Source organism: Polyodon spathula, chromosome 21 (assembly GCF_017654505.1).
Source record: "Polyodon spathula isolate WHYD16114869_AA chromosome 21, ASM1765450v1, whole genome shotgun sequence".
Classification (NCBI taxonomy): domain Eukaryota; kingdom Metazoa; phylum Chordata; class Actinopteri; order Acipenseriformes; family Polyodontidae; genus Polyodon; species Polyodon spathula.
The window spans coordinates 1,048,903-1,067,143 of record NC_054554.1 but is presented as its reverse complement, the minus strand read 5'-3'; the positions used below and the strand labels follow the sequence as shown (position 1 = coordinate 1,067,143).

General features: G+C 45.6%; 1 protein-coding gene across 13 annotated transcripts in view; it reads right to left on the bottom strand.

Annotated features, from left to right (window-relative positions):
• Window positions 1-719: 719 nt before the first annotated feature.
• Window positions 720-18,241, bottom strand: part of LOC121296416 (chromodomain-helicase-DNA-binding protein 9-like) — a 65,657-nt gene continuing 48,135 nt past the window's right edge. For 3 of the 13 annotated variants that reach the window (XM_041221966.1, XM_041221965.1, XM_041221967.1), the window contains exons 20-39: window positions 18,123-18,233; window positions 17,705-17,901; window positions 16,073-16,272; window positions 13,951-14,110; window positions 13,708-13,797; window positions 12,728-12,831; window positions 12,273-12,390; window positions 11,892-11,949; window positions 10,759-10,807; window positions 10,355-10,589; window positions 9,077-9,282; window positions 7,179-8,084; window positions 6,650-6,813; window positions 6,115-6,366; window positions 5,145-5,316; window positions 4,334-4,473; window positions 3,644-3,868; window positions 3,343-3,480; window positions 3,052-3,156; window positions 721-1,665 (exon numbers count right to left, since the gene is read on the bottom strand). In XM_041221966.1, the coding sequence (XP_041077900.1) occupies window positions 766-1,665; window positions 3,052-3,156; window positions 3,343-3,480; window positions 3,644-3,868; window positions 4,334-4,473; window positions 5,145-5,316; window positions 6,115-6,366; window positions 6,650-6,813; window positions 7,179-8,084; window positions 9,077-9,282; window positions 10,355-10,589; window positions 10,759-10,807; window positions 11,892-11,949; window positions 12,273-12,390; window positions 12,728-12,831; window positions 13,708-13,797; window positions 13,951-14,110; window positions 16,073-16,272; window positions 17,705-17,901; window positions 18,123-18,233 (4,530 nt within the window). In that variant the 3' untranslated portion in view covers window positions 721-765. Of the gene's footprint in view, window positions 1,666-3,051; window positions 3,157-3,342; window positions 3,481-3,643; window positions 3,869-4,333; window positions 4,474-5,144; window positions 5,317-6,114; window positions 6,367-6,649; window positions 6,814-7,178; window positions 8,085-9,076; window positions 9,283-10,354; window positions 10,590-10,758; window positions 10,808-11,891; window positions 11,950-12,272; window positions 12,391-12,727; window positions 12,832-13,707; window positions 13,798-13,950; window positions 14,111-16,072; window positions 16,273-17,704; window positions 17,902-18,122; window positions 18,234-18,241 lie in introns of all 13 variants that reach the window. The other 10 variants (XM_041221957.1, XM_041221958.1, XM_041221959.1 and 7 more) reach the window with 7 other exon arrangements.

Sequence of the window (18,241 nt, the reverse complement as noted above, 5' to 3'; positions counted from 1 at the left end):
AACTATTAACTCTCTTGCCACTCATTAATCCGTGGTCTGTACTGCCCAGTCCAGGACTGGACTGGAGATTGCAGTCAATGTGAAAATCCTGCGACACAAAGAGAACCAAGCCACTAACAGAACCAGGGTGAGTCCCAAAGCAAAAGCCTCCGATCAGAAATGATAGCCTTCATTGAGGATCTGAAGAAATGACAGCGAGGAGCACAGAGATTCCAGTTTCTGTGACACTCAATAGCTGCCTGAGTTATTGCTGGGCTTTCCAAAGTTTGATCAGTAAATTAGAAGTGTCAAGGAGGCTGTAAAACTATTTACAAAATAAATCAAAATATGTATAAAGTTGTTTTTTTTCACTCCAAATATATTAAATGTACAGCTTGTCCCAAGCGCACTCTTTAATAAAATTAAACCCCAACAAAAATTTAAATTATAATGCCATTCTTTTTTTTTTTCTTTTGTTGCAATTGTACACCTTTGTGTAATAACAAGTTCACAAATTCAGAAATCTAATAAAGTTTTACATGCAAACTGTATCTCAAAACAATATTGTACTTCTGAACAGTTACTGAAATTTTATTTCAGCTCCCCTCGATAGGGTTTTCTTGTTCTTTTTTTTTTTTTTAAACAACACTTTTTGTTGCTATGTACAAAGAAAAAAAAATTACAATTTAAGTGCAAGGTGGTATATATATATATATATATATATATATATATATATATATATATATATATATATACACACACACATACACACACATCGGCTCAGTCTTAATCGCTCGAGTCCGTATCATCTGATGAAGATGATGAACTTCCAGACTCTGACGACGAAGAAGAAGCCCCTTTCTCGGAGCCCTCTTCTGTGCTGTTGTCCCTCTGGGGGTCCACACCGCCGAGCCCCCGCTCGCTCTCTCCGCTCTCCTCTTCCTGAGGTTCGTCCGGGTTTTCCTGCGCTGCTCCTTCGGAGGCCTTCCCGGCACTTGAGTCACTGTTTGCACTCTGCTGCATGTCAAAAAGATTAGACTGAGACACTGGTGGAACAGGAAGATTAAGGCCTGGTGTGAGTAGCATCCCTGGATAAAGCATACTGGATAGTAACAAGGGGTTAAGAGCCAGCGGGTGGTTTGAGGCTGCAGCTGCTGAGGCTACAGCAGAAGCACTTAATGGAGCAGCAGTGGAGGTCGAAGGAGAGTTGGTCATGGAGGCTTCTCCCGAGCCAGCCAGGGGACCTTCTGTCCTGTCGCCCTTGGCTTCCGCTGTAGAAGGGTCGGCACTGCTTGCCTTCCTGTCCTCGGTGCCAGGCCCCTCGGGGCATGTGCCCAGCAGGCCGCTCATCCCCAGCAGGTTGGGCAGCCCTGTCATGCCAGAGAGCATCATGGGAAACATGGCAGCCAGGTTGTTGGCATCTCCGGCTGGCAGGCCCATCAGACCAGCGGTCAGCTGCAAGGACTGCAGGCTCTGGAGGTTCTGCTGCAGGGCTTGCAGGCTGGACAGGTCCATCCCTGAGATCAGACCATTGGTCAGCAGAGGGCTGACAGGCATCGCAGGGCCACTGTTCCCAGCGACCGCGTTGGAAACATCGCTCTTCGGTCGCCGGCCTCGCCTGCTCGCCTCCTGGCGAACCACGGGTCCCGTGAGAATGCGGTCGAACATGCTTTCTGGAAGGAAGCCCTGGAACAAAGGCATTTCAAAGTGTTAGCACCGGCACTGCACCATCCTTGGCTGGTAGCTGGGTTTGTGTGTCTTGCATTTAACAGGTTTGGTTTACACTATTAAAACTTGGGATTATTTTTGTCTTACAAAAAGAGGTCAAGTTGGAGCGCAAAGAATTAGCAAGAATACAAATGACGTCAAATCAATATCTTGCAGCTCTATAGCTAAGTTTTGGTCTTTGAAAAGACAATAGTACAGTCATTGTGAAACCGCTCAATCTGGTAATGGTCTACATATTAACCCAAAACCATCAGGTCACTTAAACTGAAGGGTTTAAGTAAACCAATTAAAAACTAAAAGAACTGATGAAACTGGGTATGTCTGCTGTTACTACCTCCAGACATGATCCTTTATTACAGCTTCACAGTAAGATTCTGGACTATAGTATGTCTAGTACACTATATATGGTAATTCACAGATATAATAATATACTTTCTTTATGTATATACTAAGATCCACTATAATTATGGCTAGCAAACTTCTTATTATTTACCAGTGCTAATTCGCTTTTTCATGGTTAGTTTGCTTTGAATTTTAGTGACTAACTGTGGTCTTCCATACAGACTTGTACCCATCTTGTACAGTGTTCTAGTAACAGTCTTTCTCCAATGTATATAATAATATTATATTTCCCCTGTAAAATAAAAGGTTTTCTGTGCTTTTTTGTGTTGTCTGGTAAATCAGCAGTACTAACCTCACAAATGAGGCACTGTCTTTAAGTGAAGCATGCTTATTATGCATGGAGAACAAATGGCAGCAATGTAAAACAGTGCTGAAGGAAGTTCTGAAAGCTTTTCTTGACAAAAAAGGGGAATTCAAGAATATAGCCCATCAAATATCAGTTCTTATTAAGGACCTTTTGTGTACAGTGTACTGGACCAGACACTGCTGTCAGTGGAGGACAGGAAGGAAACTCCATATGGGCTGAGCTTTAAACATTAAGTGCATTCTTCATTCTTTTTTGTAAATGAATGTACATTTTTGTGGGGTAAAGCAGACGTCATTATCTTAACTTTAAAGTATGGTAAGTGTTACTTCCTATACAGAAATTCCAATTGCTTTTAAAGAGGGTCAAATTCTTTATGTCAAGTTGAGAAAACATACCCCACATAAAAGAAATACTGGTTACACACACACACACACACACACGCATACGCACGCACGCACGCACACACACACACGCACGCACGCACGCACGCACACTCGCACACACACACACACACGCACGCACGCACGCACACATATCTCAATCAATGAATGAATGAAACTTACAGAATATATATCAATGATACTTACAGAATATATATCAATGATACTTACATAATATATATCAATGATACTTACGGAATGCTTCACTACCTCTGCCCATTCAGGGGGTACTCCATACTCCCGGTTCTCTTGCAGGAATCTGCACAAGTTCTTCAGTGGAGGAGCAAATGCCCCTCCCACCTACAGGGCAAAAACACAGCCGTTAGCACCGGATGATGGAATTAAAAATACAATGCATACACTCATGCAAATCAAGCTTCATTTTTAGTCTTAGATATGCGCTGCCTTCCAGACACATTTTGAAGGCTTCAGTATGCAGCTCCCTCATGTAAGTTGTCTGAGTGACACTGGCTCTGCTGACTCTACCTTTCGTGCATTCCTCCGGTTGATGACCTGCACCCTTTCCTCTCCAGTCAGGCTGTTCACATCAATCTTGTTGGGATTTCTACACCGATGCCTCTTCTGTTTGGGTCTGCCGTCTTGAAATGTCATTTTACCAAGTCCCTGAAAAAAAACAAAAAAGAAACAAAACAAAACATGAAACCACCATATACAGAAAAGAGGCAGCATTTGGGTTTTAACACACTGACAGCTAGCGTGTTTATAGTTAAAAAAAATTAATTAAAAAAAATAAAATAAAAAAAAAATATATATATGTCCATCTCACAGGAATGAATGCTCCCACGTCTGCTACATATCCTGGGTGGTCCTTCAGCCACTTCTCCAGATCCTTCTTCTTGGGTGCATCGTCCCCAGCGAGCCGCGTCCCATCCTTCAGGTTAATCACCGGGACTCTGATCTCCATGTCCAGCGCTCCTGGAGGCTGGTTGAGTGCCAGTGCCGGGTTCACACAGGAGCTGTCCTTAGAGCCATTGCCATCGCCTGGGCTGAGCTGTGAAAGAAACCATCACATCGTGTGTGAATACCCAGAAAAACAGCTACAACGCCGCAAAATCTTCCAACCTTTCCTTTACGGTAGAGGAACAGGGTGATCCAACACACTCTTTACAAAGGGAACAGGTTTATTGACTACTGGTACACCACAACTTCCATGCATTGTTCTTGAATTACTCTACAAAATCTGCAATACACTGATATGCTTTGACCGGTAATGTTACAGAACTACCAACTGCTGTAAAGGAACTACAGGTGCACTACAGGTGCATGTGCTCTTAACCCCCCCCCCCCCCCCCCCACCCCCACCCCCCCCCCACCCCCACCCATGTTAGTAGGCTGGTTATTGAAAGTTTAAACTTTTAGTGGAAAGCTGGTGCAGACTTGGGACCAGGGTAAACACTTTGTGAATGTGCCCCTGAAGCTGGGACAGAGTGAACAGGGTGGAGGAGTGGAGTCGTACATGGTTGGGAGCTGGCTTGTTCTTGGTCATGGAGAGCAGGTCCATGCCCTCTACGTTCTTCCGCCTGCCTCTCCTCTTCTTCACAGCAGGCTGGCCATCCAGTACTCCGTTAGGTCTAAGGTGGCTAGAGGCTGCTGCTGCTAAAGCAAAACAAACAGCAACTTTAGCACCACATAGCGAACATGCAGAAAATACATGAATACACACACTGTATTTACAGTGGAGGTATAATGGGTCACAGTTACTGATCACATTTCCCTCCAATCTTCAGTAAGGTCTGTTTAACTAACTTGAATCTCTGCCACTAGTTTATTATCAGGCTCTTCCCTCTCTTGTGGAAGAAAATCTCATATCAGTGACGCTGTGACCCATAATGAATCCTTACTTGTGGCTCATACGGTCAGTTCCAAACCAGGAGGTTGCTCCAGCCAGGTCCTTAAATCACTGCACTGAACACCTAGGCTTAATTAAAACAATGAAAGACGACTGGAACGAGGCTCTGGCACGCTTGATTCAGAAGTTGGAATGAAACAGCCACTAGGACCACTGCTCTAGTCTACTACTATTCGCAACCCTTCAGGGCTTCAAACAATTAAGAGCCAGGAGTTTGATGTTAAATTGTTCCTCCTCGTATTACACAGACCCGGGTGCAATTAGTGCGATACGTTCATTCAGAGCAGACTCAGTAGGGGCCTGATTGTTCAAACTCCTTCAGTAAAGTACCCAAGCGAGAGGGGTTCTGGAAGCCCAGACTGGGGAGTGCAGCAGGGCTGGTGCGACTCAAGCCTGGACCCTTTGAAAACGGACATACCTGTAGCGGGCAGAGACTTGGAAAAGTCGGCCAGGCTGGTGTCCGAGGCGCTCTGCAGCTCCTGCAGGCGAGCCAGGTACTGCTGCTGCCCCAGGGGGCCCTCCTCGCTGTCCAAGGGCCTCTTCTGGGGGGGGGCCTGCTTCTGGAAAGTCAGCTTCAAGCCACCTTCCTGCTGGTGCAAGAGCGAGGTTACTAGAAGGAGCAGCTCATGGAAGCAGCATCGTACATCCTACGCAGCACCCCTAGCTCTCTCATTCCAGCTTCCCCTGTTACATAATGAAGCCTTTGTGTTGTTGTCTTTTCATCCCAGCTTATCCCAGTTATTTTTTATTATAGTTTATTTTACATAATTGTATGAAATTTGGAGCATTCTTAAATGAATACAGAAGTAAACAAATAAATGCTATTTTGGTAACTGTCTATTTTTAGATTCAATGTGCATTTCCTAAGATGGATCACAGTGCTATGTTACTGCAGGTCACTGTGAAGTTCTGTATTTTTTTTTTTCTTCTACAGTAGAATAAAAAGTTATATTTGTAGCGCTTTTAGGTAGATTGCATTGAGGAGCAAGGGCATGCTGATTTCTTAATACACAAAAAAGCAACGAGTATCCACACAGCCCATAGTTCTTTCTGAAAATGTTAGCGATAAAAAACAAAAAAATAATTAGTAAAGCATCTTTAAATCAGCCAAGATTTTAAAGAATTCAGAGGAAAAAGAAAAACCTATTCCCAAAAAGTGTGAATAATTTAAAACTACGATGACAGTTTTTACATTTTTACATTTTTTTTTTTAACTGATCCAGACAGTATCCCAAGGCAAGAAGGAAGTAGTGTGAAAAACCAAAAAAAAATGCTGCAAGCAGCCATTTGCAGAAAAAAAAACTAACAAAAAAAAAAAAAAAAAAAAAACATGCCTCACACCGCAATTTGCATTCAGGTCCTAAAAGGAATAAAAAAAATAAACATACGTCATTGATTTTCACTGTAAACTCCTTTTCTCGAACATGCTTCTTCACCTTTGACATCTGAGACGACAGAGCCAGCTCATCCCGGGGAGCTGGGAGCCCCTGGAGCCCTGCGTCCGCGCCTGGGCTGTCCAGGAGCTTGGTGGTGTAAAAGGAGGCCACGGCAGTGCCTTCGTAGCTCTTCCTGGCTGTGGGCCATTTCCCTTTCAGCACTGCCTGGCAAATACTGTCCAGGCGATTGATCATCCCCCGATCCTGGGGAGAGCAAGGATCAGCAATACCGTAAGATACTCTGTGTTGAGATTTAATTTTCTACAGCAGGTGTGTCCAATCATGCTCCTGGAGGGCTATTCCACTCCAGGTTTAACAGGTTAACTACTTTAAAAGGTCTGGATGGAAGTTTCGCTGGTTTAATTAAACAATTTAAAACCAGGGTTGGAACAAAGACCAGGAATTGAAAAACCACTATTGGCCACCCCTGTCCTAAACATTTAAACTCACTGACAAGCCATACAGAACTGAACAGGTGCAATGTTACCTTAGGCCAGTAGGAGGCAGCGAGCATGTAGCCGCCCTGAAAGACGTGTGCGGAGCTGGGTGCCCCGTTATCAGTGAGGAAGCTGTCCTGAGTCTCGTCGTGGGTAGTGCTGAGCGACGCCACGCTGTCTTCATCGAAACCTTTCACTACAGGGGTGACTTCAGCTGGAGATCCATTGGACAGGGAAGACATTTTAAAAGAGTAAAAACACCACAAACCTTCAACATTTAAATGAATCAGTAACTCAGTGGTCCACAGCATCTTTTGTCCTGTTCAACAATTAAAGAGTCAAATGGAGGTAGTTCTCAACTTCAAAGCATCCTAATTATACCAAGCTGGCCTTATTGAATTTAGTGGACTAGCGACTCCTCCAATTTTTTGTCTTGTACGCTTGCCTTTCGAATTATACTGACACACAAACTAGCTGGCTAAGTTCTTAACTTATCTTGCTGATACCATACTTTACCAAGCTAAATGATCCAGATTACTTTATTAAAAAAAATCTCTAGCAGATTGCATCGTCACTCACCGTTCTCCTTTCTGTCCTCGGAGTCGCTGTCGCTGTCTTCTGAGGAGGAAGAGGAGGAGGATGACGAAGAGGAGGATCCTGACGAGCAGGAGGATGAGGAGGAAGAGGAGGAGGAGGAGGAGGAGCTGGAGCCAGACCGAGAGCACGAGGAAGACGAAGAGGAAGAGGAGGAGCGCGAGGAGGAGGACGAGCCATCAGAGTCCGAGTCAGACCCCCCACCCCCGCCTCGCCCCCTCTTGCTGCTGCGCTTTTGCTTCTTCACTACGGAGCTGGGAGTTAGGGGTTCAGTCCTGGCTGCCACCATGCGCCTCTCTCCCTCTTCCTTGCTGTCCAGCACACCCAGGGACACACAGGCGTCTCCCTGCGGGCTCCAGGGCTCCAGTTTGACCTTGGATTCCCCTGCTGACCCAAACCCTTCCTCCTCGGACGTGTGTGGCTCCTCTTTGAGCCGGTCAGTTCTTTCCCCTTTTTGTCGGGAGTCCTCCGGCTGACCTGCCTTGGGGTCCTCTAACCTGGGCTGCAGGGTGAGGGGAGACCCAGCCAGGCCCATCTGATGCTGCTGCTGTTGCTGCAGGAGGGGTGTGGGGATCCTGGACTGCAACCCTTTGTTCTGGCTGTAGTTTCTCTGGGCCATCATGAAGCTCAGCTCGGGGTCTCTGAGGATGTGGTAGTCCGTGCGGCTGACCCCATGCTTGGCTGCGCCAATCAGAAGGTCCCGGTCGTGCGTGCCCGTTTCCCACCACACAGGCAGGTCCTGGCTGGGGTGGCACAGCTGTAGCCGCTCGTAGAGCTGGGGGTGCCGCAACACCTGCTCCCTGACCTTGCGCAGGAGCTCGATGCGGTACAGTGTGCGCGAGGCTCGCTCTTCCGTGATCTCCTGGATAGAGATGGACGGGTCCACAGGTTCTTCAGAGGGGAAACAAAATAGAACAAAATAAAAAAATAGTATCTGAAAAGTGATTTTTTATTCAGATGAATGATTTTTTTTTGCCACTTCTTTCTTGGAAGATTGAGGTTACATTTTTTTATTTGTTATTTGTTATTTGTTTTTAAATCCATAGCTTTTACACACTCAATAATGATAAATTTAGAAATGCAAAAAATTCATAAATTCAATGACAAAAGTTCTTTTTTTGTCAATGTCGAAGACAAACGTTTTGGGCAGAAGTGTTTCTCAAAATAAATATATAAAGAAAACAAAACAATAAGGTAGATGTGGCCATAAGTCATTAGGTGGTGCCAGTAACTTTTTTCCCCATTATAGATTAAAGCTACCGTTAACCCTTTGCGGTCCTATGTTGGACCAGGTCCGATATTACAATTTTTCTTTTCCAGTCGTAAAGCACAGGTCTCTAGAGAAAACCTTTCATTGGCTGAGTGAGATGACAGGAGCCTAATGAAACCCCAAAAAAAGTCGTTTCTCGTAGCCCCATGCACTACAGAGATAACACAGACATAACAATGGAGGTAGCTGCTTCTGCATCCAGCGCTCAAAGAATATCAGACATTTGCAGAGCTTTTTGAGATGTTATAGTAATAAAATATTGACTTTGATATTGAGGAGTATAGTGATAAATCGAGTGATCAGGAGAGGATTTATCAGTATGCACGTCTATAAGGAGGTATGTGAAAAATACAGCAAACAAGGGGTGGGGCTTGGCTGGAGGTACAGTACCGAGTGTCCTTTTGTGATTCATTGCCTTTTAAACCAGTTTTACGCTGAACAAAAAAAAAATTAACAGCACATTGAAAAAATTGACAGCACATCCGACAAGCCTGACAAGCGCTGAATAAATGAACTGAGAGTAGATGTGGCCGTCAGTCATTAGGTGGCGCCAGTAACTTTTTTCCTCTTGCAGATTAAAGCTACCATTAGTGAACAATAAGGGGTGATTTACCTCCATCCTTGGGGGGAAGACGGCAGACCCTCCGGCACATGGCTGAGAAAGCACACAGGTACTTCTGCAAGCTCTCGTCCGTCTTCTTGTGCAGCCTGGCCATGGCGCGGAACTTGGTCCAGTCGAAGCGGCCCTGCTCTGGGTCGAACACCACTCCGAACGTGGACACCACTCTGTAGAAATCGGCCTCTTCTCGTCTGGTCCACCTTGAAGGACAAGATTATTTTATTAAAATGAAAGCTCTTTCAAAACTGCATACACACCTAAAAACATATACAGATAATGTGGTGTGTGACCTCCGTGGATACCAGCAGGGACAGACCTGGCATTGCTTATGTACACATGATGACAATGTGTTCATGCTTACATGTTTATAATGTGGTTAACCCTATAGTAGTCTTTCTGTAAAGTTACACTGTGCTGAAAGAGTTGAGGCTACAAATAATACATGCCAATATAGGGTCTGAAATGTCCATGTTACTCTCCTGCTGCATTGTAATGTAGGCTGAAAAGTTGCTGTAACATACATTTTTTCCTCTTGTTATTTAGCCAAAAGCTAAGGGGTCCTAAAGGAGAATTTACCTCCATCCTTGGGGGGAAGACTCTCATTTCCAGTCCGGCACATGGCTGCTGAAAGCACACAGGTACTTCTGCCAAGCTCTGCTGTCCGTCTATCTTTGCTGCTAGCCTGGCCATGGCGCGGAACTTGGTGCGCAGGGTGCAGGAAGCGGCCCTGCTCTGGGTCGAACACCACTCCGAACGTGGACACCACTCTGTAGAAATCGGCCTCTTCTTCGTGTTGCGCTGGTAGGCTGTGATGAGTCGACGCAGGCGATTATTTTATTAAAATGAAAGCTCTTTCAAAACTGCATACACCACCTAAAAACATCATCATCAGATAATGTGGTGTGTGACCAAAAAATGGATAATCACAAAGCAGGGACAGTGACCTGGCATTGCTTATGTACACATGATGACAATGTGTTCATGCTTACATGTTTATAATGTGGTTAACCCTATACCTAGTTACTTTCTGTAAAGTTACACTGCTCTGAAAGAGTTGAGGCATCATCCTAAAACAGGACAACTATAGGGTCTGAAATGTCCATGTTACTCTCCTGCTGCATTGTAATGTAGGCTGAAAAGTTGCTGTAACATACATTTTTAACACACGTTATTTAGCCAAAAGCTTCCTAAAGGAGAATGTTCTTGATTAAAATGTTTAAACTCTCATTTCCAGTCCTTAATGCTGCTGTAACACACGGTTTCTCTGCCTACCTTTGCTGTCGCTCTATCTTTGCTGCTATCTTGGGGTTGATGGGCTCCTGGTGCGCAGGGTGCAGGGCGCTGGGCTGCACTGGGTGCACCTGCTGGATTTGCTGGATTTGCTGGATCTGCCTGTTCTTGGTGTTGCGCTGGTAGGCTGTGATGAGTCGACGCAGGCGAGTGGTTAAGGCAGAGGGAGGGGGCCAGTATATTGTGTCACCTTCCATCATCATCATCATCTGCCCATCTGTCACAAAACCAAAAAATGAATAATCACAAATCAACACAGTGACCTGCAATTGGTGAATTTGTATGTTTTCCAAAGATGCAATTACAAACTCCTCCTGTTCACACCCCAGTATATTAGTGATTTATGGCTGTAGCTGCCTTGATAAATAACTGAATGATGCGCTTACCTCCGTTACCATCTGCAATGATCAGCTCTCCAGGGGACGAGGCATCATCCTAAAACAGGACAACTGGACTTTAGGACAAGGCTGCAATTACATACACATATCTCAAGGGGGAGGGCTTGCTGCAATATCTGTTAAAGGCACTGGGGGGAATTCAATACAATATCAATGAACAGTTTGATTTATTTAGTTATTTATAATTACATTATTAAACAAAAGCCTAGCTGAAAGGACAGGTTGTAATAATACAGAACGATGCTACTGTTTGTGTTCTCTTCCCTGCAGTCACACTACACCCCGAGCTCAGCACACACACTGCGACCGCACCCCGAGCTCGGCGCACACTGCGACCGCACCCCGAGCTCGGCGCACACTGCGACCGCACCCCGAGCTCGGCGCACACTGCGACCGCACCCCGAGCTCGGCGCACACTGCGACCGCACCCCGAGCTCGGCGCACACTGCGACCGCACCCCGAGCTCGGAGCACACTGCGACCGCACCCCGAGCTCGGAGCACACTGCGACCGCACCCCGAGCTCGGAGCACACTGCGACTGCACCCCGAGCTCGGCGCACACACTGCGACTGCACCCCGAGCTCGGAGCACACTGCGACTGCACCCCGAGCTCGGCGCACACACTGCGACTGCACCCCGAGCTCGGAGCACACTGCGACTGCACCCCGAGCTCGGCGCACACTGCGACTGCACCCCGAGCTCGGAGCACACTGCGACTGCACCCCGAGCTCGGAGCACACTGCGACCGCACCCCGAGCTCGGAGCACACTGCGACCGCACCCCGAGCTCGGAGCACACTGCGACCGCACCCCGAGCTCGGAGCACACTGCGACCTGCACCCCGAGCTCGGAGCACACTGCGACCGCACCCCGAGCTCGGAGCACACTGCGACCGCACCCCGAGCTCGGAGCACACTGCGACCGCACCCCGAGCTCGGCGCACACTGCGACCGCACCCCGAGCTCGGCAAACACACTGCGACTGCACCCCGAGCTCGGAGCACACTGCGACTGCACCCCGAGCTCGGAGCACACTGCGACTGCACCCCGAGCTCGGAGCACACTGCGACTGCACCCCGAGCTCGGAGCACACTGCGACTGCACCCTGAGCTCAGCACACTACCTCCATCTCATCCTTCAGCAGCGCTGGAGCCGGTTTGTATTCGGGGTCGTCACCGTCTCTGGAAAAATAAGAATAGAAAAATCTCAGAAACGCACAGAGAGGCGTTAATGAAAAAAAACAAACTAAAATAAGAAACAAACTAAATACAGCAACACCCACATCTCTTTACCGGAACCCTCCTTCTTTCATTTGTTTTTGTATACTAACTTTAGAAAAGCTATTTAATACTGGAGTGTGTCCGCAACAACAAACAAGCCTTTCTTAACCAAGCTTGTCAGTACATGTACAGGAGTCTCACTTTGAGGCATCACGCATTACTGTGAAACCTAAAATATCCCCTGGATATGATAAGAATGTAACGCTGGTGGCTTTTACACCTACCCATCCATGTAGTCGTTGGCCCTCTGCTCCGCGGCGATTGCCTTCTCGTCAGGCTTGCCCACTCGCTCCAAAAAGCTCAGGGCCGGGTCTCCTCTTATGGTGCTATACTTTTCATAACCTGCAAGGAAAACAGCAAAGCACAGGACTCTTACAACATGAGAAACACGGTCTGCAGCATGCAAGCCAAATCCCTATGGGGTATGGTGTGCACAGAAGATCTCAACTCTCTTAGAAAAGATTGCTCTGGGATAACTACTGCTGTATCCACCTTTACCTTACTGAACCAGCTATGAGACGGAGCAGACTTGTATTGATCTGCTATTAGTTACAAACAAGGTGTGATGGTCCCATGTGCAACACGGCAGAAGAAAAAAATGTTCTGCAACCAATTGCCCTGTGTCTTCTAAATGCCACACAGTTTATTGGAATGAGGTTACACATGCTTTTGCACTCACCATGCTTAAAGACGCCAAGCAGGAGATTCTTGTCGGCATCCGCATCCCACCAGTTAGCAGGGAGCTCAGAGTGGTCCGGTTCTGGAACCCACATGTCAATCTCGCTGGAAGAAACAATGAAAAAAAGAAAATGCTAAAATAAACAAAACGTGTTTATTCCGTCAGTGAACACATTAGGACTTCATGCATTTAATTAACAGTCAGTTATTGGAAGCTACACAATGTGTAGAGTGCACTGAACCGTCTGCAGATCTCTCAGCTGTCCAGTCATAGTTTCATTTAGGTCATCCTGACTCACAGTTCTTTCTAAACCCGAGAAGTGTCACACGTTTTGGATTCCTCTCAATTAAAATAGTTCTAATGAACATCCAGCAGATCTTGCAAATTACTTAAGAAAGCAGGCTGTTAAATAAATGAATAAAAACAAAAAACAAAAATCACATATTCAACATGAAGCCTTGCCTAGTATCAGCCTAACAATTTATTTTTTGAGTATGTCGGAGAAAAATCTTACTCCATAGGGCATGCAGTCCCTCTCTCTGTGTCTCAGTCTGCTATTTCACTTGTAGCACTAGTTACTGAAGGCAGGCTGCATTACTGTGAAGGATCATTTACCATGCATTCTGAAAGAATTACCAAATTTAACACTGGGGATCTATTTATAGATCCTTCCTGGACTTCCCTAACTTGGAAACAGGTGGAAGAGCAGCGATCTGTGTAAAATAATATGCACAGCTTTTACTAGAACTACCTTCTTCTAAAGTGGTCCGTTTAAATTGTCTTTCTAAAATATTTTAAAAAAGGAAGGAATGTGATGATAAAATACAGTACTTCACCACCCCAGAAACATATCCAACCAGCCAGGCTCTTATCAAAAACATTCTAGATTATACAGCATGCAATTACCAGAGATAAATACCACACCCTTCTCTCGACTCTCTCTGGTACACAGTAACAAACAGATGACTAGAGATATTTACCTGGAATCAGCCCCGTCAATCACCTTCTGGAAATGGTCTCCTATTACCTCCTGCTTCAGGTAATACAGCATCCTCACCCGAAGCAGCACCCTGGAAGACACAGCCGAGCGTTAAACGCCGTGTGCCATTTCAAAAGCAGCACACACACTGCCCTGAGCAGAGCCATGTGAACACTCAGCATCCCTGGCCTCAGGCTTCGCAGAGAATTGTGTTGAAAGCGTTAGAAAGCTGTGAAAGGCTCACTTGTTGCAGTGGTGTTTGATGTGCTTCTTATAGCCCTCGTCCTGCAGCAGCTGTTCTGGGTTGTGTTTGCGCAGCCACTCTGCTTTCTGGATGTCAAAAGTGCTGGGCTGAGTCTTCATCTTCTTCCCTTTGCGGCCCCTGGGAACTGGAGCAGAGAGCCCTGGGCGGAGCAGGGGCAGGGGCGGGGCAGGCCGTTATTGTCACAGAGAAGAGTGGAAACACACGCAAAACCAGAGCTCATACTGCGAGCTACAGCAGTGGCATTCAGCCTACCCCACATCAAGCAGCCAGTGTTTTACAATGGGCTTGACTCCTTTGCAATTGATGCCAACACAAATCAATGATAATGTGAAAAGGCAAGCATGCTGACAGCTATTCAAAACAACTGAAATGATTATTTCAATATCATTTTATTTCACACATATAACTCATTTGGTTGACACTCGAGTGCTAGCCAGGAGTTCTGATGTACAGATGTCTACCGGCTATAATTCACTAGTACAGTATCGTAGTTTCAACATCGAAACTGCATAGCGATTTCCAAGATCTTTTGTATATGGCATTCTGCACAGAGCTCTCACTAACAATGAACTAAATGTAGAGCCAGAGACACATGTGCAGGGGGCTGCTTGCCTGTGTCAGCCACTTTAGACTGAGCTTGGCAGCTGCCTGAAACAAGACACTATGGGCAACATTTATCAAGGAGCTGGTTTTTCATGAAGAAAAATAACACTTAAAAAGCTAGGGATGTCAACGGTACATTACTAGTGCTGTCAAGTGTTAATGATTTATTTTATCTATCTATCAAAACCTGTGTGTCATAACCAGGATTCCTAGTTTTCAGCAAAAAAAAAAAAGAAACATCTGCATTATTCTGCAAGTAAAATAAAAGGGCTAAAATGTGTTTTCTATGCTACATTATAAGACACACAAGCAATACTGTTACTGGGTAACAGTTAACACAGGAAGTGTTGTAGTTTACAACTTTAATTATTATTGAACTGCAATCTAGTATTACAGTGTAACATGTATAAGTCGCTTTGGATAAATGAGTATGTTAAATAAACAAATAAAATAAAAATGGTTACACTTTCAAATTCTAGTAAAAGCTTACCAGCGCCACTGAGTCAATAAAACAAAAATTTATTTATTTTTTTACTTCAAATATTACAAATAGTTCCGTGTTATAAAAAAAATAATAATATTCACGTTAGTTCAGCTCTGAGTCAGTCTTCATCATCCGGACGGCTATTATTAAAACAGAGCTGCAGCTTTCCAGTTACAGTTGGCCTGACTTTGGAATAGCACCACCGCCCTAATCTGCTTGCTGAAAAAAAATCTCAAACTGCCGCTTGATCCACTTTGTACAGTCTTTGTAAAATCTGAAACAGTTTCCCGCTGTTCTTTGGCAGCTGTAAGACGCTGAAATGAACCAAACACAGTGGTCCGTTTCAGTGTTTGATGGCCCTGCTGTTTCAGACTCATCTTGTCTACGTTTCCTTGTGTGAAATTTATGTTTAGTGCCTCCCATGTGTTCTACAATGGTCAGACTACAAGTGTAATCTACAGCCTTGCTGGATGAAGTACAGAACAGCACATTACAATCGACGTGAACTTCTTCCTTGCCAAACTCGTTGACCTGATCTTTAGGGGTGACTTATTTTTTTTTCTGCATCTTTTAAACAGTGAAGTAAATACTGAAGTAAACAGAAAATCTGTGTTTTTTTCCACGTTATCATTGAAAATCCATGTCTTTCCGTGTTAATCCGCAGCAAACGGATTCCTAGGATCCCTGGTCATGACATAGCGAGGGTCAGGACCAAAGCTCTTTTTATTCCAGTGGGGGCTGTTCTTATGTAGGAAAAATAAACCACCAAGCACATTAGCAAATGAATATATTAGTTTTATCTTAGTGTATCTAAATTTAGCATTATTGAATTCTTGCAGTTATGGATAATACAGGAATCGAAATAAGACTCCTTTTGCATAGCATATTCACCCATTACAGCTTTTACTACGAGCTTGATTAGCCACAGCGCACAGGTAGCAAGCTCAGGTGTGTCTCACTAGACTCATAGTAAAAACGGTTGATGAAATCTGGAGGACGGCGCTCATGTCTCACCGAGGTGGTTCTGCAGCTCCCTGGTCTGGCCGTCCTCGTTGGGAGCGATCAGATCCCACATGAAGCTCTTGATCTTGTCGTCGCCTCGGTAGTGCAGCAGGCAGTAGGAGAGAAGCGCCCGGCAGATGACCTCCACGTCGTGCTCGTTCAGCTGCCTCTTGAAGCGGCTGTGCTGCAGGATGTCTCTCCAGCGGCCCCACCTGCCCCACAGACACACAGAAACACACACACATCCAGCCAGTGAGACCGTTTGTGCGTTTAATAATAACAACACCCAGTGCTCGGGACATACAGGCATGGCTGCGATTAAAACAAGTCTCTTAGGAACAGACATCCATCCCTATTGTACATCCCACTGATAGAGAAACTGACTGACTTACAGCAGATGTACGTAAAAAATATAAATATATAACCTAGTTATCACAATTGGATAAGTTGTTCTCTACATATAACCACACGCAGTCGCTAATATCCTCAGCAGGGATAATAATTGGTATAGAAGACCAAACTGTTCATCCCCTGTGGCTTTGAAAGTTACACCTACATTGTTCATTCATCAGCTTCACTGGCTGCTATCCAGTTCTGCTGCATGCTGACAGTTCAAGAGCCTTCATAAATCACAGCCCAAGCTAATTGTCTGATATCCAGTCTGATATCCTCAATGCAAGTGCTAGGGTCACGAGGCAACAGCCTTCTGGCTCTAGCAGTAGCTAGCAATTACCTTAGGTGACCTCACACCTCGGTCCACAGACAGCCCGGTTGCTGCCACTCTTTCCATCTTGGCATAATGCTAATTAAAGCTGTCTCGAGTATGTTCCCATACTGAATGCTTGTTTCTCGTAGAGGACTTGATCTTAATTATTTAGCATTGTATTTTCCTTTTCAAGCTTGAAGGGCATTACACACCGGCTACAGTTCTTTACACAGAATTTAACTACAACTTCTATTAGTGTAAGATATGTGCAGTTCTTAACACACTTTGCACACCAGAAATGAAAGAGAGTGATGCCTTGCTTTCAGTTCGATTAGCTTTGTTGTGCTTTAAAAATGTATCTGAAGTGCAATGGCCCTAAGGGGCCTTAATCTGCTCAAAAAAAAAAAAAAAAAAAAAAAAAAAAAAAACAGAACAAAACCCAACCCCCTCCACATGCGGTGGTAAGCGCAGAGAAGGTGACTCACTGCCTGCTCCTGCTCCCCGATCCAGGGACAGCTGTGGAGCCTGCAGCAACTGTCAGGCTTTTCAACGCTATGCTGTCCCCAAGGAGAATGGCTCCTCTGTTGTGTGACAGCAAGATCAGAAAGAAAAAAAAAAAAAAAAAAAAAAACAACCTTGCAGTCTCCGAGCAGCTCATAGCAAAGAAGCAGAGGCAGCTTCTAGAATCTTACAGTCGCTTCCTCTTTCTCCTGCAGGAGGTCAAGGACTTCTCTGCAAAAGTTAGACTGACTTAATTGCAGATACAGGTGGGCAATAAGCCAGACAGCCATGCCTGGGCTCTTATCAAGCCAGCTAGGTTTGATGATCCTCAGTGGACAGCGGTTTGCTCCTCAAATGCCACACACAGTTCAGCACGACTTGCACACAATACCTCCAAAGCGCACCCTCTGCCCTGCACCCCCATGACGCACGCTCACCCATAAACCAGCAGGTTCTTCTCGACCCGGAAGCACTCGGTCCTGCCGTAGCCGCTGAGGCGGTCGTGCGGCCGGCGCAGTTTGGGCTTGTCGTCGCCCTCGCTCTCCCCCTCTGATAACTGTGCCAGCTCCTCCTTCGTGGCGCTGAAGGGTCGGGTCTGCTTCCTCACTCTCGGGGTGTCGATCACCAGGCTGTTCTGTGAACGGCAAAGGAGCAAAGAGCCTGTTCACTGGTTAACATGAGCAGGGTCACTATTGCTGGTGACACTATTCCTCGCTCTTCCAGCAGGGGGCCACTATTGGGCATACATTTTAAGCCTTAAATTAAAGCTGTCTAAATCAACGCTGTCTTCTGTCTGTTTCCATTGAAGACACACACGGAGAATTTCTCTACACAAAGTTCCAATGCCCTACATACTCTGTCATTGAGGGCCTCCATATCAATCTCTGCTTTCTTAGCCCACTTGTCCCAGAAGTTTGGATCATCCAAAGAGATGTCTGTCCTGTTCCCGGACGCCACGAAACTGGCCTGAAACA